The sequence below is a fragment of the Neophocaena asiaeorientalis genome, unplaced genomic scaffold (assembly GCF_003031525.2).
Source record: "Neophocaena asiaeorientalis asiaeorientalis breed wild unplaced genomic scaffold, Neophocaena_asiaeorientalis_V1.1 scaffold106, whole genome shotgun sequence".
Lineage (NCBI taxonomy): Eukaryota > Metazoa > Chordata > Mammalia > Artiodactyla > Phocoenidae > Neophocaena > Neophocaena asiaeorientalis.
The window spans coordinates 3,365,701-3,389,421 of record NW_020172597.1 but is presented as its reverse complement, the minus strand read 5'-3'; the positions used below and the strand labels follow the sequence as shown (position 1 = coordinate 3,389,421).

The 23,721-nt window shown below is 41.4% G+C and overlaps 1 protein-coding gene across 14 annotated transcripts in view; it reads right to left on the bottom strand.

Moving 5' to 3' along the window:
• MACF1 (microtubule actin crosslinking factor 1) overlaps positions 1 to 23,721 on the bottom strand; it is a 282,110-nt gene that overhangs the window by 224,596 nt on the left and 33,793 nt on the right. For 3 of the 14 annotated variants that reach the window (XM_024738718.1, XM_024738727.1, XM_024738719.1), the window contains exon 1: positions 18,266 to 18,514. The exons of 1 other annotated variant lie outside the window; for it this stretch is intronic. In XM_024738718.1, the coding sequence (XP_024594486.1) occupies positions 18,266 to 18,374 (109 nt within the window). In that variant the 5' untranslated portion in view covers positions 18,375 to 18,514. Of the gene's footprint in view, positions 1 to 9,338; positions 9,489 to 18,265; positions 18,515 to 23,721 lie in introns of those variants that run through there. 10 more of the 14 variants (XM_024738726.1, XM_024738725.1, XM_024738724.1 and 7 more) reach the window with 6 other exon arrangements.

Here is a 23,721-nt window from a genome sequence, read left to right as displayed (position 1 = left end):
CAAATCACGGCCTTTCATGACAAGCTAAGGAGTCCAAACCTTATCACAAAGAAACTGGTGAGGGGAAGGTAAGGGAAAGTATTGAAAGATTTTAAATAGAAGAATGACACATGACATTTGTGTTTGAGAAAAATTACTCTGGCAGCCTTTCCTGACAATTCCATTTCTCAATAGTCTCTTTGTTCTCCAAATTTTTATGGTACTTACTATGCTAATCACTCAATCCATACTTATATAATTATATAAATTCTGATCTCTTAATATGCTCATTCTTACTCATCAATGAGATCATTAACTCCTTGAGGAAAGAGATCATGCTTTACTTTTCTCCATGTCCCATAGCTTCTAACATCTAAAGCTCTACATTATAAGACTAAAATAAATCCTTCCCCTTACCTGAAGTGAAAGTCAGCTTTTTAGCTATTGGAAGCATGACTGATGAGAAACCATCTGATTTCCCTAGTGCATTATCCCCATAGGAGGGCTTGGTAGGTTAACAGAATAACTATGGGTAGAAAATAAAGAAGACTCAATTGTGTTAATCGCATCTTCAGGTCTAAAAGAGCTGAGGCAGTGGACTAAAAAGAAATCACATGAACTCCACCTCTTTAAAATATTGGCTAGTTTAAAAGGAAATCTGTTAACTTTTTCTTTTCCATCTATGTATTGTTTAACCTATTATAGCAAGCCCATATTACTTTTATAATAAAAGAAATTCTATAAACAAAACCTGTTGTCTTCAGAGTGAGAACTTTGTAAAATTAGAAACAGACTATTCTTGGTTATAAGGGTAATAAATAGAGCAAAGCAGAGTGGACCTGGCATTGGTGAAAATGTGGTGGGCAGAACTTTTAGTTAGCTTTAATACTGTTTTTCCATTATGTTTGTAGGCCCCAGCAAAAAGGTGATACTTACTGGTGTATCTGAGTTTTTACATATTGGACTGGACAGTTTTTTTGTTTTTTGTTTTTTTGGCCACACCACGCAGCTTATGGGATCTTATTTCCCCTACCAGGGATCGAACCTGGGCTCCAGCAGTGCAAGCCCTGAGCCCTAACCACTGGACCACCAGGGAATTCCCTGGACTGGACTCTTATAGGTAATAAATAAACATTCTTGATTGGCCAATATATGATTAGAAGACTGGCTAAAGAAACACACAGAATGAAATCAAAGCCAAGCCACCTGTAAGAGTTCAGTCCACTGCCTCATTTCTTTTAGACCTGAAGATGCGATTAACACAATTGAGTCTTTTAAATTTTACTACCCATAGTTATGCTGTTCACCTACCGAGCCCTCTCATGGGGATAATGCACTAGGGAAACCGGATGGCCTCAAATCAGTCATGCTTCGAATAGCTAAAAAACTGACTTTCAATTCAGAGGGAAGAGGTCCAAGTACCAATTCTGAACGTAATTACTAAAAGCAGCGTGATTACAAGTCCTTCCCAAGAGCAGCTAGCCTGCTTAGAGCCAAGCTATAAGTTCCTCAGGAAAGGGTTTTATAGAAACAACCTTGCCCCAAAGCTGGAGGATCCTTTTTTAGGATCCTATGTTGCAGACCAATCAATTACATGAATGTTCTCTCCTGATTTAAGCAGGATAAGAGGATACTGCAATGCCTGGATTTTAAGATCTTAATATCAGCAAGGAAATTCATCAGGTAAGCCAAAGAGCAACTTTATTACACAGACCTTCAGAACACTCCAGACGGCTCAGACTTTGAAAGTTTTTAATAAGTTTTAGGTTTGATTCCCTATACATAAATCCTTCATTTAATTCAGGCCTAGTGAAGATCTTTCTACCTAACACTAGAGATAGAATTTTAAGAAGGTACCCTTATGTAAGAAGAAAACAGTCAATCACAGGAAAGGTGATATTCCTCTAGATGCTCCTTGTAAGCTCAGCCTCACCGAAGGCTGTGAACTGACCACGAAGAACCCAACAGGCCACTGCGAAATTCTTAGATTGAACATGTTGAGGCACCAATTAATCACGCGAGGGTTGCTTAATTAGAGGGATTCACTACTTGTTTCCGACTTTATTAAGACCACTACAGGACACCAAGCTACCAATACCTACCCTAATTATCTTTTAGTTTCCTTGGCAGAGATGTCCCTCCTTGTTACCTAGGCAAGTCCTTCCCTCTGAAATCTGGATCCTGTATCTTCCCTTCTTGAGAACTTAATCCAACCACCACCCCCTAGCTTGTGTATCTTTAACTACTCCTCTCCTTTCCCCTGGGCTCCGGACCAGTGTGATGACAGCGCTCACTTCTCTACTGCTGCACCTCCTGCTCCACCATGTGACCTGGCTTCCAGCCCCACAAATTCACTGCAACTGCCCTCCCCACAGCCACCTACCTGCCAAAACAGAAGACACTGGTGACCATTCCTTTACCTTTTAAACCCACTCTCCCTCTTGATTCTGAGACTTCATTCTACCCTGGTTTCCCTCCTTCCCCTTTAACTGTTCCCTCTCTTCTGTTCACCCCTTAAATGTTTACTCATTCTTAGCCCTCTTTCCTTTTTATTCTGTATTACTACAGCTTCTTAAGATATCCATGGGCCTAAGGGTCCCTAAATGGATTTGTGGGGTTGGGGGGAGTCATAAACCACCTAAAATCGCATGCAAAATTTTTGGTGTTATGTACACTGTGGGATGGAAAAAAAAAAAACCTACAGATTTCAAAAAAAAGTAAATAATACCTGTTCTCTACATTCTCCCAGAATGATTTAATCTACTTCCACAGTTTCAACTGTAACCTGTACACTGACAATTCCCAATCCATATCTTCAGCTCAGGCCTTTATCCTAAATACCACTCTCATATGTCCAATTGACTCCTAAACATTTCATGCTCATTTCAAGCTCAACTTGTCTAAAAATGAACTCTTCTTGTCTCCCTCTCTGCTTCTAATAGGTTTCCCTGCTATAATCTATCTGTCACTGCTTGAATGTCTGTGTCCTCCTGAAATTCATATGTTGAAATCTTACCCCCAATGTGATAGAAGTAGGAGTTGAAGCCTTTGGGAGGTGATTAGGTCATGAGAGTGGAGCTCTCATAAATGGAATTAGTGTCATTACAAAAGGGACCCCAGAGAGCTCCCTCATTCCCGCTCCACCATGTGAGGGTGCAGCAAGAAGACAGCTAGCTGTCTATGAACCAGGAAGAGGCCCTCACGAGACACCAAACCTGTAGGTGCCTTGACCATGGACTTCCCCACCTTCAGAAGTGTCAGAAATCAGTGTCTGTTGTTTAAGCCACTGAGCCTATGGTTTTGTTACAGCAGCCCAAACTGACTAAGACACCACCCTCCTCAGTGCTGCCAGCACTGTGGACAATGCTGCCCACACTGAATCTTTATCCTAATAATATTAACAGATAACATTTACCAAGTCTATACTTATATGCCAAGAACCTTACATATATTGTTTCCAATGCTCAACAACCCTGAGAGGCATTATTTTACTGGGAAGATAAAGCCCACAGAGGCTAAGTAACTTGTCGGAGATCACAAGGTAAGTCTGAACCCAGCTCTGCTGGATTCTAAAGCCTGATGCCTGCATTCAGGATAATATTTCAACTTTTTAGCTTGGGATCTAAGGTCCCATATGATGTGGCCACTCTTCCCTCTCCACCCTTTCATAAAAACTCTAACTTCCAGCCTTGCCGAATGTACCGTTTTGCCCAAATGAGGCATGTGCTCTCACGCTTCCATGCTTTGCATTTACTGTTCTCTCTGCATGGAAGATCGCTCCCCCATTTCCTGGACTACTCACTCTTCAGCATTCAACTCAGCTATCACCTCCTCCATCCCTTATATACACTAGTTGAGTGATCTCCCTCTTGTGCCTATTTCAAGGTATCATAGTTTGCTTGTCCATCTGTCCTACTCTACTCTACTTGGAGCATTTTGAGGATAGGCCTGGGGTCGGAATGAAAGCCTGCATTTGAGGCAAACAGTTTTGTGTTCTATTCCAACATAGCCCAACACAGCATCATGAATCATTAAAAAAGCAAAGAGAGAAGAGCCTCTGCTTGTTTCCCTGAGGGCCACAGAAAAATTACAAGTGGTTCAAGAAGCCCAAGAAGCACCAACCACCTGAAAATCTAAAAATGAGATACCTGGGACTTGCCTGGTGCTCCAGCGGTAAAGAATCCGCCTTACAACGCAGGGGATGTGGGCTCAATCCCTGGTCAGGGAACTAAGATCCCACATGCCGCGGGGCAACTAAGCCTGCGCACTGCAACTACTGAGCTCGCATGCCTCAACTAGAGCCCACGTGCGGCAAACTACAGAGCCCACGCGCCCTGGAGCCTACGCGCCTGAATCAGAGAAGAGAAAAATCCACACGCCACAACTAGAGAGAAGCCCGCTCACCACAACAAAGACCCGACACAGCCAAAAGTAAATAATATAAATGAATAAAAAATAAATCTTTTAAATAAATAAAGAGGGAAATAAATATATAGAAAGCTGGAATTGGCCTGTTCCTTGACCACGAGGTCAATCTAGTAGCAGAGACCAATATGTAAATAAATAATTAACAATAACACCAAGCAAATAGCACACCAGATACAAGCTGCACAAAATCATGCTGATAAACAAAGCTGATTAATTCTGACAGAGGGATAGGAGAAGAGTTCATGAAAGGTGTGGTATCTGAAGTAAACCTTGGGTGACAAGTATGATTTTGGCAGCCCAAAAAGAGGTTAAGGAATTCCAAAGTGAAAAATAAGCACGAGCAGTGACTTGGAGATATGTGAGCACACAGGATACACTGGAAGGAATGGTGTGGCTACACAAAGTGTACAGTTAGCCATGTAATGAGAAGGAGAGCTAACAAGGTCACCTGAGACCACATCACTCCAGAGAGCAGGAATGAGGAGTATCCACTTAATTCAGTAGATAAAAGGACACCACTGAAATTTTCTGAACCAGAGGGTGTTTTGGAAAGATTAATCTGGCATTGGACGGAAGGCCAGACTGCAGCAGAGACACACTAAGAGGTAGAAGCAATTAGAGGCCTACTGTGTGTGACAGACCAAGAAAAATCTAAGAGCATGAATAGGGCAAGGGCAGCCAGATCCCCAACTCCAATGTAGAGGAAGAAACAATAGCCCTTAACTACTGGCTAGATGTTAAAGAAAGGGAGAATTCAAGATAATTCTAAAGTTTCCAGTCACAGGGACTTCCCTGGTGGTGCAGTGGTTAAGAATCCGCCTGCCAATGCAAGGGACACAGGTTCGATCCCTGGTCCGGGAAGATCCCACATGCTGCGGAGCAACTAAGCCCGTGTGCCACAACTACTAAGCCTGTGTCTAGAGCTGGCGAGCCACAACTACTGAGCCCACGTGCCACAACTACTGGAGCTCGTGAGCCACAGCTACTGAGCCCACGTGCCACAATTACTGGAGCCCGTGTGCCTTAGAGCCCGTGCTCCACAACAAGAGAGAGAACCCACCACGAGAAGCCCGTGCACCACAACGAAGAGTAGACTCCGCTTGCCGCAACTAGAGAAAGCCCGCGCACAGCGACGAAGACCCAGTGCAGCCACAAAAAAAAAAAAAAAAAAAAAGTTTCCAGTCACAGCAACTGGGAGGAGTGGTACCTGGAGATAAGGAAAACAGGTGGCACAGATTGGGTGAGGATAGGTTGGGTAAAGTAGAAGAAACATAATGAGATGTCAGCAGGCCCTTCCTGCAGACAGTTGGAACCTTAGGTCTAGAGTTCAGAAGAGCAGGCAGAATTGAGGATACAGATTTGATGCTAACAGTTGATAGCTGAGGCCGTGGCAGGTAGTACAGCCAGCCTATTTCAACAAGTCTTCCTAAATCACCACTTTGCTCATATTACCCCTCTATTCAAAATCCTTTAGTGGCTCTCAGACGACCAGAGGCTCAAGCCCAAGTCCTTTGTTTCTACTGTCTACTACAACCCTCTGAAATTCAATTCCAGTTTTTATTCACTATGTATTAGGTGGTTGGAAGAGATAAAGATAAGACATGGCCTCTAACCTGAAGAAATTTACAACCTATCTACTCTTCCAAATTTATCTTTAGACTCTCCCCTGCATGACTCAACTGCAACCATTCTGATCTCAGTTTCCAAACATACCTTGCACATTCTTGCCTTTGTTCACCTATTTCTCCCTACTGAAACATCTACCCTCTCTTCTTGTTTTATCTAACTTAGAGCCTCCTTACAAGGTCCAGCTGAAGTCAACTTCTTCCTTTACACCTTTCTGGCTATCCCAGCCATCTCTGGATGCCTGTGTTTATTTAATTTACTTGGCACTGAACATATAAAATCTATTGTTAGATATCTTTACATGTAAATCCAATTTCTCTATCTGAACTTTAGTTCTTTGGAGTCAAGAACCATGTTTTAAATTTCGTTAAATATCCAACATTTAGGACAATAGTAGGCACTCAGGAATGCTCATTTATTTAACCATATATACTATGTGAGAGCCCACTGTGTGCCAAGGTTATATCTATATGGATACTTTATGATGGTATTTTCAAAGTCAGACTAAAAATATTCTCAAATGATAATTAAAAGACTGCTTTTCAGCGTAGAGCAGGGATCTCCATTCAGACGTCCCTTCCACAGTTACAGCTTTTCTAAATTCTTCTTCCCACATCTACACCCAGGAGACTTCACACCACTTAATGTGTGAGCTCAAAGAAAATGGTCTGAAGTGGAGATCAAGCAATTAAAATATTTACCAATAATATACAATGGCACTAGTATTATAAATGATTCCTTTCCTTAGAAGTATATAAGTCAACTTTGGGAGGTAAGAATGACCTCAATATTTATTGTGTTTACTCTGTATCAGGCACTGTGCAAGGCCTGTCTCATTTAGTATTGATATTTAATCTTCACAATTCTATCAAGTACACATTATTTATCTTCATTTCATAGTTCAAATTGAGGCTCAGAAATGCTTATTAATAATTTGCCCAATGTCACAAGGCTACTAAGTGGTAGAATTGAGATTCAAATCCAAGTCTGTCATGGACTTTTAACCACCACACTCTCCTGCCACTGTGAAATTATCAGAAGGCAACACAATATAGTCCTATATAATGAAGGGAAGAGGAGAGGTGCAAACTGTAACTATAATAGGGATTCATGAAAGGTATCTGTCACCAAGACTTGGTGAAGACTCAGAATGTCTCAATGAGGATTGAGACATGGGAATTTAGGGAAGTGATAACTAGGGACTTCAGTGCAAAATTAAAGTTTTATATTATTTCTTAGGAAAATCTGAACTTTGTTACCAATAATTCTTTGCCCTACTGGGAATCAGAGAGTACAAGGCAGAAGTCAGATAAAGAAATAAGCCAGTAGTAAGCCTGGTGGCAAAAGAAAGAGCCACAGAAATAGAACGAGAGGCTTATACGGAGAAGGGAAGAGGGAGAAAAACACAATAGCTTCTAGAATATTTAATGGAGTATCACATTCAGAAAAAATAAAATACTTCACAGATACAAAGAGATATAGGGGTTAACGATCCTCAAAAAACTCATCTTAAAGATGAAGAGATCAAAGCCCAGATTTAAGAATTTAGATAAGGTTACAGAGGGGCAGAATCAGGGCTATAACTTGGATTTCCTAGCCTCTACTCTGTGGCTTACCTTATAGGATACTCATCTGCCCTCTGTGAGCCTGAGTTTCATCTATAGAGTGTGGAGTCTGGACTAGGTCAATGGTTTCCAAGTACCAACTGTGAATCAACAATATCAAAATCAGCAGAGGAGCTTACACTGAGCTAAGCTCTCTAATATCAATATACTCCTCATAGTGACTGTATGAATTAGGGCCTATTTCAATGTGTGTGTGTGTGTGTGTGTGTGTGTGTGTGTGTGTGTGTGTGTATCCAGGGGATTAAACAGAGTAGGATGACCTAGGAGAATGATGTTTTGCCCTGAAAATTTCAATAAAGATTCAACACTTCCTTATACTTTTCTGTTGATTACAGAAAAAGGGCCCTTTTATCTCTAAGCATTTTCAGATGCCCAAGAGTCTTTCCTCTAGATCTCAGGGAAGGAATCTCAATGATACTGGAAAGACAAAAAGCTAGACTCCATGGCAGTAACTGACTAAAACTGCTACTCCTTGTGCCCCAACATTATTATAGTACCAACTCTTTTTCTCAGAAAGCACTTAAAAATTTGGCAATACTAGTCTAGCAGTCAGGAGACAGGATCGGAACCCTGGCTCTGCTACTCCCCTTCTGAGATTTCTTCTGAGGTCTCCTCTTGGTCAAACAACCAGCAATCTCAATTTTAGTGAAAATCTGCCTGTTTGGGTCACAATTTTGTTCTGCTTTAGCGACTAAGAATACAAAACCAGAAGATATTAGTAGCAGTATCAATCCAGTAGTTCCTAAACTTAGATTTCACAAGCGGGTAAGTATTCCAAAATAAATTAGAAAACCTAATATAAAGTTGTCAACTTTTTATTTTGCTAAGTAAAGATATCTAAAAACAAACTACCATCTGACAATTCTTTCATAAAATAATGGACATTTTAACATCAAAAAAGTAGAAAGGGCACTTTCAGAATAAAGGACAGTTCTTTAAATAAGTTTATCTTTATGAAAAGCACACTACATTTTCCTTATCTTTTCCATTTTACCGGAAATTGATGACGATACCTCCAGCATCAGTCTGTACATCCTCCAGTTTGGAAGCCAAGGAAACCTATAGCCAAAAGAGGCTAGGCCACTTGCTCAAGGTCACAGAACATTATCTAAATGAACTCCTCTCCTTTATCAAGAGAGATCTAAGCCAACAAGACTCTTTTCCTAGCCTCCAACTCTTCTTAAGATCCCCATCCCCAGACCACTTTCAAGCCTTTTTCCCTCCTCACAGCTGGCAAGAGAGTTAAACGTAAGAGAATTAGCAATCAGCCCCAAAGAGGAAACCTGGGTCATGACTCCACCCTCCCCCCCTCCCACAATCCTGTCTGCTCAGAGGTGGACTCTGTAACCAACCAACTTCTCCTAAAAATACGCTCTGGACTTTCAGAACTATGCAACATAACTTAAAAGTGGTTTCCTGATACAGACAGAAGCATGAGCATGAACTCAGTCTCTCTAAAGAAGTGCCACACCCAAAGCTCAGGCTCTTAACTGCCAGTCACTACAAGCTTAAGAAGTTCCCCAGAAAGTCGGGCACCCCAGTCTCTCCCACTGCACGTTTTAGCAAGCCCCAAAGCTGTAACGCCTCCAAGGCTTCAGAGCCCATGCGTTCTTATGAGTCAGTGAGAGTAAGGGCTATTTGGGATCCTCAGGCCCAGACAAGGAAAAAAACTTCACGTACTAACCCATGCAGCACATGCGGCAAACCAGGTGGCTGCTGAACTCGTGCTCATCTTGGTAACTGGGCCACATGTCGCCAGCGTCTGCTGACCCTGCCTAGAAGGAAGGTGTGCCAAAGAAGCTCCGGCTAGGGGCCTGTGCACGCCCTGCAGCTCCTTAAAAAAGGCTTCGAGGTGAACAGAGACAGCAGAAGTTTGGAGAAGTGGCTCCACCCACCACTTCCTACTGACCTCCTCCCTCCCCTTGAGGTCAGAGAGGAAGCTCCTCCCTGGGGCACCTCCAAACTGGGTCCAGGTCTTCATGCAAGAGGCATCCTATTCAAAAGCGCCACCAGCTAGCTCAGTGTTTTCAGACCAACAGCAGCAGGCGAGGTGGGCGCTTCTGATGCAGAAGTCCAGCCGAGTTAGTGAGTGAGTAAACCTGCGCAGGCAGAAGCTGGTCTTTGAGGTACCCTCCACTTGCAGAGCAGAAGCTTGTGACCCGGTGAATCTGAGACAGTTGCAGGAGGCCTGGTGAGGTAAAATGGCTTAACTGCCGAGACAGACCCAGTGCATCCACTGCCCAACAACCTGTTGCTGGGGCTGGACTCTTCTCAGGCTGAAGTGTGTGTAAAGTGTTAACCGACTGAGAAAGCCCCGCGGTCGGGGAGGCTATCACGGGGCAAGCCCACACGCTGTCCGCTGCCAACGGATTTCCTAGATTCCACAGGGAGCTTCATGTCCTGACTTTGAGCTGCCCGAAGAGTCAAAAGTCTCTCCCCAGTGATTCCACCTCCTTATAGAGTAGCCCAGCCCCAACCAGCCTCTAGGAGATCTGGCACAGCAGATTTCAACAGCTTCAAAAATACGATTTGCTTGTTTGCTCCATTCTTTCCCCTCATCCAGCCAGGAATGTCATCCCAAAAGGCACCTTCCTCTTCCCAGACCCTCCCACTTTGTCTCTGCAGTCAACGCACTTAACTCAGCTGTGCCAGAAATCCCTTTATCTTTCAGTGGAAGGCTGCTTGCTTGTTTGTCCAACTTGTTTTCTGAGTCTTGGCTAATTGTACCAGACACTGGAATGCTGAAGAAACACAATGAAGGGCTTTTTCATTCAGATGGCCCGACCCATCAGTGCTTCTTCATAATTGTGATGCAACCAGGGGATAGAAAAAGCAGAGCCTCTGTTGATGTCAGGACAGATGCTCTGATCCTGTCCCCACACCACTCAGAAAGGCCCCACTGCAGATAAGGGCCTAATCACTGGCCCTCTGCTTTAGCTCCCTAAATAGAACAACTTCTTCAGGCTAATGCTACTTCCAATCCCGTTCCTGAAGACAGGGAGGGAGGGGCAGCACCCAGGAAAGCAGGTTTCCAGAAATTAGCCCAAAAGACTGCAAGTGGGGAAAAAAAGTAAACACAAGTTTACCTAGCAGGTCACACAGTTTAAACAAGCCCTGTGACCTGCTTCAGTTCCCTGACAGTTTCCTTACCCCCTATTAGGCATCTCTCTGGTAATAATCCTGTTACTACTTACTAATAACGGGACTAACAGCTGACTTTATCCCTCCTTGACTAAGCTCCCAGTCACCCCGATAACCTGTGACAACTCTACTCAGTTTGTTCCTCTTATTAGAGCCTCCCTGGTCACTCTTGGAGGAAGGGTCCTCCTAGAATTTACCTTAACCTAGGAAAAGAAATGCATAAAAAATAGGGAAGAGAGAATAAAAGGGAATAAAGATTTCCTGATTCATATTTAGTAACCTTTTCCTTTATCAGATTTAAATTCCTTGAGTGCAGGGACTGTCTTCTTCATATCCTAGTCTCTAACACATTTAGAAGGCACTCGATAACCCAATTAATTAATTTTAAGGCTAAAATTAATTGAGCACCTACTGTTACTGTTAGTTCACAGGCAGTGTGCTAAAAACTTGAAATATCATTTCATTTAATCCCAACAATTCTCTAAAAAAAGGTATTATCAGTTCCATTTTAGAGATGAAGTTACTTTTAAAAGGTTAAATAACTAGACCAAGATTACATATCCATCTGTCCTGCTCCAAAGCTAGGCCTCCTGCTACACCATGCTGTCTTTGAGAGGGACCTAAACCAGAGTAACTAAACTGGGGTAGGGAAGCTGTATATGTAAGGAGGTAGAATGTTCCTGGCAAGTTAAGAAATAAAAACACCTACGGCCAACTGAAGATTTAAGGCATATCCCAAATGAGTATGTAGAGCAACTTCTAGAAATACTAAATAATTTCACAGTCTCCAAAAATCAAAATAATCATTACTGGGTAAGGTTTAAGGAAGGTGAACCAAAGCGTGCCCTTTTTCTCACTCCTCTGGCATCTAGGCAGAACTTATTTCCCCGGAAGGTACTACAGACTGAGTAAAGTAGGAGAGAGTTTTGGGGACAATGTCAGTCTAGCCACCAGGAGACAGGCCTTTCCTTTAGGATCCTAGGAGATCCTGAGCCTCAAAAGGGAAGCCGCTGCTAACAGGAAAGAGAGGACCCTGATGAGGACAGTCAGCTGTTAATTACCCAGAGGAAATCAGCCTGTATAGTGATTACCTGGGCCAGTCCACTTCCTTTTTAGCCCAACGTTGAGCCATTTCATAGTTCACTATAAGTCCAGAGATGTGAGAGGCAAGAAAAGGTGAATCTGGCTGCTACCTGCAGATTCGTTAAAATGCGGAATGGAAGGAAGAGATTCAAGCCAATATTTCCACACATGGCTAGAAGTTATCTAAGAACTTACAGCTACTGGCTTTCTTACTAGTACAGAAAACTGACGCTATACGTTTAATTTATTTCCTAAAACATCAAAATCACCCACTATTGAGGCTAGTAAAGCAGACGTAGTCTTTCCTTCTAATGTGTGAGATAATGATTCATAATATATCACTAACTTTTTAAACACTTCCACATTGGCTTCTACCACATTTTTAAATTCCCAACTGTAAAAATAAGCATTTATATTTTGTCCCAGGAGCCCACAGGAAAGTGCAATGTCTTCACTGATATCTTTTGTTTCGTTTTGTTAAAAAAAAAAAAAGTATAATGATAGCAAACAATTATATAGTCCTTAACCATGTGCAGAATATATTCTAAGAACTAGCTCAAAGCAACCATGCAGTATTATTAACCCTATTTTACAGATGAGGAAACAGAGGCCCAGACAGATTAATGTCACTCTGCCAGTAAGGGCAGAGCTAGGATGAAAACACAGGCAGTCTGACCCCAGACTCTCAACAAGCTCTCAACCACAATTCCATACTACATCCAAGTGTCGGCCAGATAATCGTACTGCCAGAATTGCAGAAAACTAGAGACTTTAGTCTTTTTTCTTCTCATGCCAATTAGAAATTCGAAGTCCAGAGGAATTAAGTGACCTAACATCACATAGTAGTAAGCAGAAAAGCCAGGACTTAGAATCCAGATCTTCTGACTTGAAGTTCAGTGGTCTTCCTACACACTGAACAATCTAGAAAAAAATAGCTAAGGAAAGAAAAAGACTACATCTTGACTACAACACCTATTGTTTTAGTTATTTGAGCGAAGATATATCAGGTATATGACCATTTGTTTAAATATTTGCATGTCTATTACATGCGTAACAAAATTTAGGTACCACAAATGGAGGATGCACAGCTAAGTCATAAATGGAGGAATTAAAATTCACAGCAACTGCAAAAATCTACACCAAATCTCATAGGACAAAATTTAACTAGGATGCCTTTAAGTCTTATGCTGAAGGTTCAAGAAAACCAAAGGAACAGCAGCCTCTGGAGGGGAGACAGCAACAGTTCATGCACGAGGTCTGGCCATTTTATAACTTGTCTTAGGTTAATGAGACTCAATAGTGTAATGGAGCTGCTTAAAAAAAAAAAAAAGGGATGGTACAATTCTAGATTGTACTCCATATGGTCCAGATCCAGGGATTATAGCTGGTCCTCCTAGTGGGATGCTGGAAATAGAAAGAACCTTAAGAGATTAGATTGTCCAACTCGTTCATTTTACAGATAAAGAAAGCAAGACCTTAGTTGTCCTTTCACAAACAAAAACTTCAAATGTTCTTCTCAAGTATATAAATAAAGCCCTTTTCTTATTTACACTACCACGACATGGATATTAATAAACTAATACACAGGGCAACTCTGTATTATTCAGTTAACCTATACTAAGCACTCACCTCAGGCCACACATCAAGCTAAGCCAAGCCCTGTAAGTATACACATGAACAGGGCATGGTTCCTGTTACAGCTTAATCTAATGATATCTTAATTCCTTCATTTATTTGTTCAAGTAACATTCATTGACATCTATTTTGTCACAGACACTTGAGAAACTGAGATGAGTAAGAGTTCCTGTTCTTAAAGATCTTACAGTCTAATAAAATCTAATTAGTGGGGAAAGAAACAAGCTGAACAAGATGACCACACAGGTTTGAACAGGAAGTATTAACAGAATGCTACTGGAACACAGAAGAGGAACTTTTATTCCAGTCAAGGAAGGCTCTCCAGAAATGATAACTACTTACCTTGAAGGACAAGCATCAAGTTGTTAGTTAAAAAGAAGATACAGGCATTTCGGGTAGTGATCTACAAGTTTTTAAATGATGCTTGAGTACTGAGTACTGCTTGTAAGGCCAAGACAGGATGTGAAACTAGTGAACTAGGCAGGGGGCAGATCACGAAAACCCTTTTATCTCCTGATGAAGAGTTTGAACTTTCTTTTAAAAGCAGAACGAAAGCTTTAATGGATTTTAAGCAGAAGAGTGACACAGACAGCTCTGTAGTTTAGAAGGATCATTCTGGCTACAGGTAGAAGACAGACTAGGGGTGAGAGGGTGGGGGGAACACAGAGAATGGGTGAAACATTATTTCAGCAGTCCTGGAAAAGAAAAATGATGATGCAAGCTAAAACAGTAGGAAGTTTGGGGAACAATGAGATAATATATGTGAATGCAAGTGTGGACAGGGTGTACTGAAAGCTATTTGAAATTCCAAGTATTGATACTAAGTGAGTGCTAAATTCTGTCTTACAGGTATTATGGCTTCAGTACAAACTGTGTCTTCCTGTTCTTGTTTACATCTGCTGAAGAGATGGTGACTTGGGAACACCGTTGTTAAAGCCATGTACTTAATATCATATAACTAGATCTCACCAATGGACTCCTAACACCTAGAAAAAAATAGCGAATGAAAGCTAAGAAATAGTAATCAGAGATTCCTTCCCCACATTCCTGCTGTACTCCCCTCACCTCTCTACACACACGCGGCCACCACATTTTCAAAGCAAAAATAATCAATTTAACTGTCCAAAGGGAATACTAGAATGATAAGGGGTTAGGAAATTGTATGTAGTATTAGAAAGGGAAGTGTCTAGGCTAGCAAAGATAGCCTTCAAGTATAAGCAAGCCTGACACCTAGAAGAGGGAGGACAGATCTTCTTTATGCTGCAGTTACATTCCGATAAACCCAGAGCAGGTTAAAAATATCCAAAGTCGAAAGTGCATTTAATATATCCAACATACCAAACATCAACTCTTGGCTTAGCCTACCTTAAATGTGCTCAGAACACTTACATTAGGCAAATCATCTAACACAAAGCCTATTTTATAATAAAGTGCTGGATAACTCTTGCAATTTACTGAATACCATACTGAAAGTGAAAAACAGAATGGTTGTATGGGTACAGAATGGTGGTATCAGTTGTTTACCCTCGTGATCACACGGCTGAATGGGAGCTGCGGCTGCTGCTACTACCCAGCATCAGGAGTTATGTACTGCATGTCACTAGCCTGGGAAAAAATCAAAATTCAAAGAATGATCTCCACTAAATGCATATTGCTTTCACACCATTGTTAAAGCCAAAAAATCTAAGTCAAACCGATCTAGTTGGGGACCATCGGCATACTAGATCTTTGCCAGGCAGAACTTGGCTGATGGGCGTAAGTTACAAAGAGGCAACTTTCAGATTAAAAAGAACTTCTCCATTACCAACATAACAAATAGTCCATCGGTTGTATGTTCTACAGAGGCCTTCAAGCAAAGGAAGAATAACTTCTGACAAGAGTGGTACTAAGTGAGAGGTTGCGTTGGTTGATATGTAAGGTCCCTTCCAGCTCTAAGAGCAATATAGAATTTGTTATCAACTTTAAGAATGGAAGAAATCTGAAATCTATACAAACACAATGAAGATTTACTAGAACATTGTATCTTAGAACCGTAGCACTAAAAGGAACCTAGCAATTTTCAACTCTGACAGAACACTTTTTTTTTTTTTTTTTTTGCGGTACGCAGGCCTCTCACTGTTGTGGCCTCTCCCGTTGCGGAGCACAGGCTCCAGATGCGGCCGTGGCTCACGGGCCCAGCTGCTCCGCGGCATGTGGGATCTTCCTGGACCGGGGCACGAACCCGTGTCCCCTGCATCGGCAGGCAGACTCTCAACCACTGTGCCACCAGGGAAGCCCGACAGAGCACTTTTTAAAACAAATCTTACATGGAACTCAACATATATAACATATAATTTCAGTATTAAGTAGCATAAATCAATTTTATACATTCAAATTTATGTTACTTATTTTAAAGCCAAATGACATAACCAATCAGGTAATTTTGATTGAAATTAGAGATTACTTAATTACAGTTATATCAGTCTCAGCATCTTGTTTATTTCTGTACTGTGCTTTACTGTAGGGAACCATTTTTTAAAAAACTGTTTTATACAAATAGAAACAAATAGTAACAGTTTCATAGTTTGCCTATAACCTCAGGATATTATTCAAATAAATTAATACAAGAGCATGAAGGAATTGCAGAAATCTTTGTTTCAAAGTTAAATACCTTCAATATCTAAAAACTATGTTCATCCTATAATATGTAAATATGACTAGAAAAGTGGAACAAGCAGCACAAAACCTTGTAGTACACACTAAGCCAATATTACAATGTTATCACTTAACAATGTGTTACCCACTAACTATTAAGGACTGAACACCTGAGACTTGCCTAGAATTTATTAGGCACAGGACCTATGTTGTACAGTATGTTCTGCAATAGTGTACACACCTATTAGGGGAAGAAGAAAAAAAAAATAGAAGACACAATCTTCACCTTTTTTAATCAAGTATACAGAGATGGCGGAGGAACTTTATTCTGGTGATGTCCAGCTGGCAGGTAGTACAGTAGAGTATACACGTCATTTAAAAACACATTTTAACAGATAAAATACATCTTAAACTTGAAATTAAAATAAAATGGGTACAGAAGCTCTTAAGTACTCCTGTGAAAGTTTTAGAATCCATACTCTCCAATTAAAAAAAACACTGCTCTAATTTTACAGATAAACTGAACATAGCACATTCCCAATATAACTATTAGGTACTAGAATCAATATTGTTTCATAAAAATAAAAAGCTTTTACAACCTATTTTTCTTCTGTTTATTTCAATGTTATTTACAGCTGTTTATGAAATTAATATTCTAAAACATAAACAAGAAAGCACTTCAAAGATAGGGCTACGACTTCTAAGTTCAATAGCAAATCCTATACTGAGGATAAACTTCTTAAAATATTAATCAACTAGTGGTTTAGAAACGCCATTACCATAATGCACAGGAAAATGAAAGCAGCAACCTTTGCCTAAATAATATTTACTTTCTCATTATATATGACACAGTATATACAGCCAAATAACTCATGCCTGTCTACTCCTTTCCTTATAAGCTCAAATACAGGCTTACATTTCAGGAAAGCCACTTTGAGCTACCTTTTAAAACACACCACTACACAACCAAACATATTTCTAAATGTTTGTCTGCTTTTGCTGATACAGACACACATGGGATCTGAGTATTTAGTCATAAGCTTTTCTGGGACTTACTGGAAAGACACTGGGGGATGACTGAATCTAATTCTAATTCTGTCAAGCATCCATGAACTTCTAATAAGAAACTAAGTAATGTCATCAAACCTCCATCTTAATCGTAAGATACAAGTAACAAGTGTCTCATTAGGTTGGCTTGAAGGCAGTAAGCAGGTCACAAAGACAGGACTAAATGCACTGAGATCCAAGGGTGTACTCCAGCAAAAGCTGGACTTTATTATTCCTCAACTACGGAGATTTAGAATCAGCTAAACACGGGGCTGGGACACGGGGCTGATCCCAGCACTGGGCGTTTAGAAGCCAAAGAAATATAATGTAACAAATAATAAGGAGTGGGGGTGGGGGGTCTGCTACCACTTAGAAAAAAATTTTAATATCAGGATCCAAATATTCGCCTGGGGGAAAGAACAGTTAACTTCCTTGCATTGAACAGGATGCAGGATGGCTTGGATACACAGAGAGTAAACTGTGTAGCTGCCTGAGGGGAAAGGAACAGTTTCAACCCTATCAAAGAGAACAGAGGCACCTCAGCAAGGACACCCTGTGACCCTTTCCGCTCATTGACCTTTCCTCCTCTGCCTTTTCTCACCCAAATATACACCAAATCTAGAAACTTCTCTAACCCCACAAGTTCTCCCACATTTACACCTGAAGGAGGGTGATAGAGTTACTCTGTTTTTGGTTTTTTTTTTTTTAAAAAAGATCAAAAACCACTTTGAGACTGAGAAAGTAAAGAATGGAAGGGCTTGATTCTCTGAGGAAGGACAAAAGTCAGCACAATTGCCACTTCCCTCAGCCTCCAGCCCAGACATCACCTCATCCAACCAGCACCCTCCAGCCAGACGAACCTCACGAAACAGTAAAGGGGCCAGGTCCCAAACTGGTCCCAGGACAGTCTGGTTTCCTCAGTAAATCCCACTCGCACTCAGGTCTGACAGCACCCTGCCCAGAGGCTGTACTGGCCCTTTAAGGAAGGCAACTGGGAAGGCCTCCGTCATCTACCCCACCCTCGAAAGCCCCACAGCAGATTTCAAGAAGCACTGGGCACCCATTACCTGCTCTGCCTCTGGCACATCTCTTCCAGTATAGAACACCGGCAATTCCAAGAATGTGCGTCAAAATAAAGATGGTTGGTGGCAAATAAGACGAATCTAAGAGAGGCATTTCCAGGCCCGTCCTTTCTCCTCCCCTGAGTTAGCCACAAGCCCACAGCTCAGCGCAGACTCTAAATGCCTTTCTCCTGAGGTTACTGCTGTCCTGTACTATCAGCACAGAGGCAGAGGCCCACAGCTCAGTGTTGTCAGACACTTCCTGGTGGCTTCTCCTCCATCACGCCTCTGTCTTACGGCAGGCAGTAGTAGATGGGGACTAAAACTCTACAGTGTGTCTCAGACAAAGCCCAGGAAACAACTGGCCAGAGGGGGAGGGGAAAGGGAAGGAGGAACCAGGAGAGCAAAAAGGGGCGTCTAAGCTACTGCTGAGCTGACTCAAACTCTATGTTTGGCATCCTCTGTTCAGCTTAAACAAACAAGCCTCAGACCCTTCTACAAGAAGGGAGGCTGTCAGAGGACGCCACACTCTTAACTTTCCTCTCCCAGCCTGGCTGGGATGGAGCCAGAAGAAAAACGTTGCAGAAACACTAGGGAACCACTTGCAGGGAGGAGGCGAAGTACGCAGGGATGTGTAAGTGTCCACAAGTTCCCTGGCCTAGTCGGAGGGCAACCCTTCCACACCCACAACCCGGGAGGAGGTGGTAAGGGACCCAAACATCACCACAGAGAGGATCACGTGCAAAACAAGCTCCACAGAAAAGAATGCCTTCAACAAAACTAAAGCCTGCTTGCAAATGAAAACTTGATATGGACACTGTAGCAGCAACTGGAAACACTTTAACACTTACACACCCAGTAGAATGAATAAAACTAAGAGTCCTGGCAAGATATAAAGCAACTGGAAAAACGTGTCCACACAGAAACCTGTACGTAAATGTTTAGAGCAGCTTCATTCAGAATAACTAAAACTGAAAACAACCCAAATGTCCATCAACTGGTGAACTAATAAAAACTGTGGTGCATCCATACAATGGACTACAACCCAGCAATAAAAAAGGAACATACTCCCGATACATACAGCAGCATGGATGAATCTCAAAAGCATTATGCTACATGAAAGAAGCCAAACACAAAAGGCTACATGCTGTGTGATGCCATTTATATTACATTCTAGAAAAGCAAAACTATGGGGACAGAAATCAGATGAGTGGTTGCCAGGGGCTCAGGGTGAGGGAAGGGAACAGACTACCACGGAACACAAGAAAACTTTATGGGGTAATGGAAATGTTCTATTTGCTGACTCTGATGATAGTTCCACGACTGTATACATTTGTCAAAACTCACAACATTGTAGACCGAAATGGATGGCTTTTATTGTACATAAATTATATTTCAATAAACCTAAGGAACACATTTAAAGACTAGAAAGAACTTTGTACAACCTAGGCTGAATATGCAAAGTTCTTGCAGTACCACTGCCCCTCTTCTCATCTACTTTTCTATGAAGAGATACTATATAAAATGAAGTGTGGACACACAAAAACACAGAAGACCCAACGGCCAAGAGTACATCTAACACCCAGGACCCTTCACTCAGAGAAGGGTTATGGCCTCATCTTTCTACCAAACTACTTTTTTATTTATTTCTACAGTGCCTTTTACATTATGGTATATAAACATGGTGTCTTACCACAAAAAAGCTTTAAAAATGCAACCTGCTTTAATATCTCTAAAGTTACCCCCTCTTTTTTTTTAATAAAAGGGAAGGGTTTTAGATTTGAACAATCTACTAACCAGAAAGATGACAAAGGGCCCTTGATGGGGGAACTAATATTTACAATGTGTATGTTGTAATCTGGCATCAAGACCATCTACGATTTTGTGTTAACCTACATTTTATTCATCAAATATTTACCATGTACCAGGCCCTGCTCTAGGTACTGGGAACTGAGTAGTGAACAAAACAAAGATGTTGCTTTCATGGGGCTTATATGCTAGTAGGAGAATAGGAGAATACACAAAATAAACATAAACAAGTAAACATATACTGAAGGAGATGAAGAGGAGAAAGGAGAGCCAGAGGGGGGATGTTTACAGTTTTATGTACAGGATGGTCAGGGAAGGTTTCTCTACTAAGATGACATTACAAACCAACAAGTCATGTGGCTTTTTAGAGAAAGGATAAGCCCAAAAAAGAAATGAGCAAGTACAATGTCCCTGAGGCATAATTAGGCTTGGTGTGTTCAGGGGACATCAGGGAAACCAGATCGGCTGAAGCTGAAAGCGAAATGGAGTGTCAGGAGATGAGGCCAGAGAGAGGTTGGATCATCTATGGCTGTACAGGCCATTCGTAAAGAATCTGGTTTTTATTCTAAGTGAAATGGGAAACCTTTGGAGGGCTTCCTGTGAGCAAGTGATAGGATTTAACTTAGGTTTTAAAAGGATCACTCTTGCTGCTATATTGATAACAGACTAGAGAGCAACAAGAGCGGGAGCAGGGAAACTAGTTATAATGCCATTACAATAATCCAAGTGAAAACTAGTGCCTGAGAAATAACTGAGACCAGGGTGCAGTGGCAGAGATGGTGAAATGTGGTCATATTCTGGACAAATTAAAGAGTCATCAGGGACTTCCCTGGTGGCGCAGTGGGTAAGAATCTGCCTGCCTATGCAGGTGACACGGGTTCAAGCCCTGATCCAGGAAGATCCCACATGCCGCAGAGCAACTAAGTCCGTGCGCCACAACTACTGAGCCTGTGTCTACAGCTCGCGAGCCACAACTACTGAGCCCACGTGCTGTAACTACTGAATCCCGCGCACCTAGAGCCCGTGCTCTGCAACAAGAGAAGCCACCGCAATGAGAAGCCCGCGCCCCACAACGAAGAGTAGCCCCTGCTCGCCGCAACTAGAGAAAGCCCACGTGCAGCAATAAGGACCCAACGCAGCCATAAATTAATAAATGAATTTTTTTAAAGATTAATTTAAAAAAAATATATATATATATATAAAGAATCATCAGGATCTGCTGATAGACTGGATGTGGGGTGAGCAGGGAAAAAACAGAGCTGAGAATGACTTCCAGGTTTGGGGCCTGAGAAATTAAAAGGACCGAACTGCTATTTACTGAGATGGGAAGGGCAGCCAGAGAAACAGAGGGTTTGGGGTTTACTGGTGGTTGCAGTTGTTTGGGGTGGTTTTTGTGGGGAGTGGGGTAGGAATTCCATTTTGGATACATTAACTTTGAAATGCCTAGTAGACATTCTAGTGGAATTCTGAATAAGCAATTTAATATACAAATCCAGAGTTCCACGAGAGACCCAGGCTGTTGCTTTAAAGCCAGGAAACTAGATGAGATCACTTAGGGAGTAAACACAGAGAGAGAAAAGGTCAAGTTCAAGGACTAAGCCCTAGAAACTCTCCAACATTAGGTAGGGAAGAGGAAGAACCACCAAAGGAGACTAAAAAAAGAAGCCAGTGGATTAAAAGAACCAAAAGAGCATGCTGCCCCAGAAGCCAGGTGAAGGATGTGCTCTAAGTAGTAACTAAGCTGTTAATGTGTCAGGAAGAGGACTGAGAATTGACCATTGAATTTAGCAATGTGGAGGTCGCTAGTGACTTTAACAAGGGCAGTTTTGATGGCATGGCAGAGAAAAAGGTCCAACGGGAGTGACTCAAGAGAGAATGGGAACAATCAGTGACAGTAACTAACATCAACTCTTAGGAAGGAATTTTGCTGTAAAAGGGAGCAGAAAGAGGGATGTAGGCTCAAAAGAGAATTTTTCTTGGCATGTGAAATGTGTCAATAATTGTGCCTGCTGAAGGGAATAAGCACTAGGGAGGAAAAATTGATGGTGCAATCCAGTGGAGACTAAGCCAGAGCTCCCTCTGGAGCAGGGCTCTCTTGTGAAACAGAGCACTTCATTCATTCATTCAATTTAAAATATGGAGCATTATGCTAGACACAATGGACACAAAGATGATGATGACACCCCTCTTACTGTAGAGAAGCTCCTGAGCTGTGATGGTCAAAGAAGACAGACTTGCTTGGAAGGGAAACTGGTATTTATTAAGCAGCTACTAGAAAGCATCTTCAATCTGTTATTTCAATGTAATCCCTGTAATATCCCCTAAAATATCCCTATTTTATAAATCGAGAACTTGAGGCTCAGAAAATTCAAATTATTTTGCCCAAAGTCACAGTAAGTAAGAAGATGAACTGACATCTGAACTTTTATCTGTCTGGTTTCAAATCAATATATTTTAATCACACTGCCTCCCTTTGCTGAGAAGTTCTGGCAAAATCAGTATGTTAACCTGAAGCTAAACCATTTTAGATATTTATATGTTTGGAATACTTCCTCTTTGTACGACAAGAGCCTGTAAGTGGCTCCACCCAGCTCTAAGGGAAGAACCTCAACCTCAACACAGAATGTTACAGTGCTAGCGCTGTCTGTGTCACCACCGCGCCACACTTTTTGCAGTCTTATAAATAGCTCCACCATATTTTCATTTCCCAAAGTGAAAGCCATTTCTCTGCCTTATTCTGCTACCTGAAGCCACTGCAAAGCTGTCTTAATTAGAAAATCATATACCATGCCTGTGCCATTCAAAAACACCTAGGAAATTTGAAGGAAAAAAAAAATTCAGGGACTCAAATATCAAGATACATTCTGAATCTACTGTTATTATTAGAGAAGACAATGAAAAGCACCCAAAGTAATTTATTCTTCATAAGATCTTTATAAGATGACATGGTATACCTTGGATACACCATTTTTCTACATATGACAGGTTAAAACGTTTGTTTCCAGCCTTTGTGTATAGGTATGTATGCATGTTTGAAGGAAGAAAAATGAGCAGGGAAACTGCCTTTGTGAAAGTAACTTTTTCACTCAGAAAAACTAAGATGGATCTGTGTGCTGTCATTTACAGGAAGTAGTTAGAAGCTGGCAGGAGGGAGCGACTACTTTTCTTTTTAGAGATCATTTCATATACAAAGAATAGGCCATTTAAAGACATATGTAGCACCCCCCAGGATATCCCTTGCTAACAGCCAATGGGAAGGGCCCCAAACCATCAGAAAGCCTTGTAAAAGCAAGACTCTGAACTTCATTAAGACTTGAGACCTGCCTTTCTATCAGATTACTTCACTCCCAAGAATTTAGGATGGTCACCCACAACCATTACCCACAAGAAATCTTGGGTAACACCCCAGAATCACTTTAGTGTCTGAGACTGAGATGAAAGCAAGCCTGTGAGAAAGGAGGCTGCATGTTTTATTCAAACTGTCATGGAGTATACCTGGTCTCAAAATTAACTGACATCCACAAGCATCAGAACTTCAGCAGATACTGACTGAAAACTTAAGACCCATATGATTAAAAGACCGAAATTTAGAAAAATAATGCGTACAAAGAGAGACTTTAAAAAAAAATATATATATATATAATATATATATA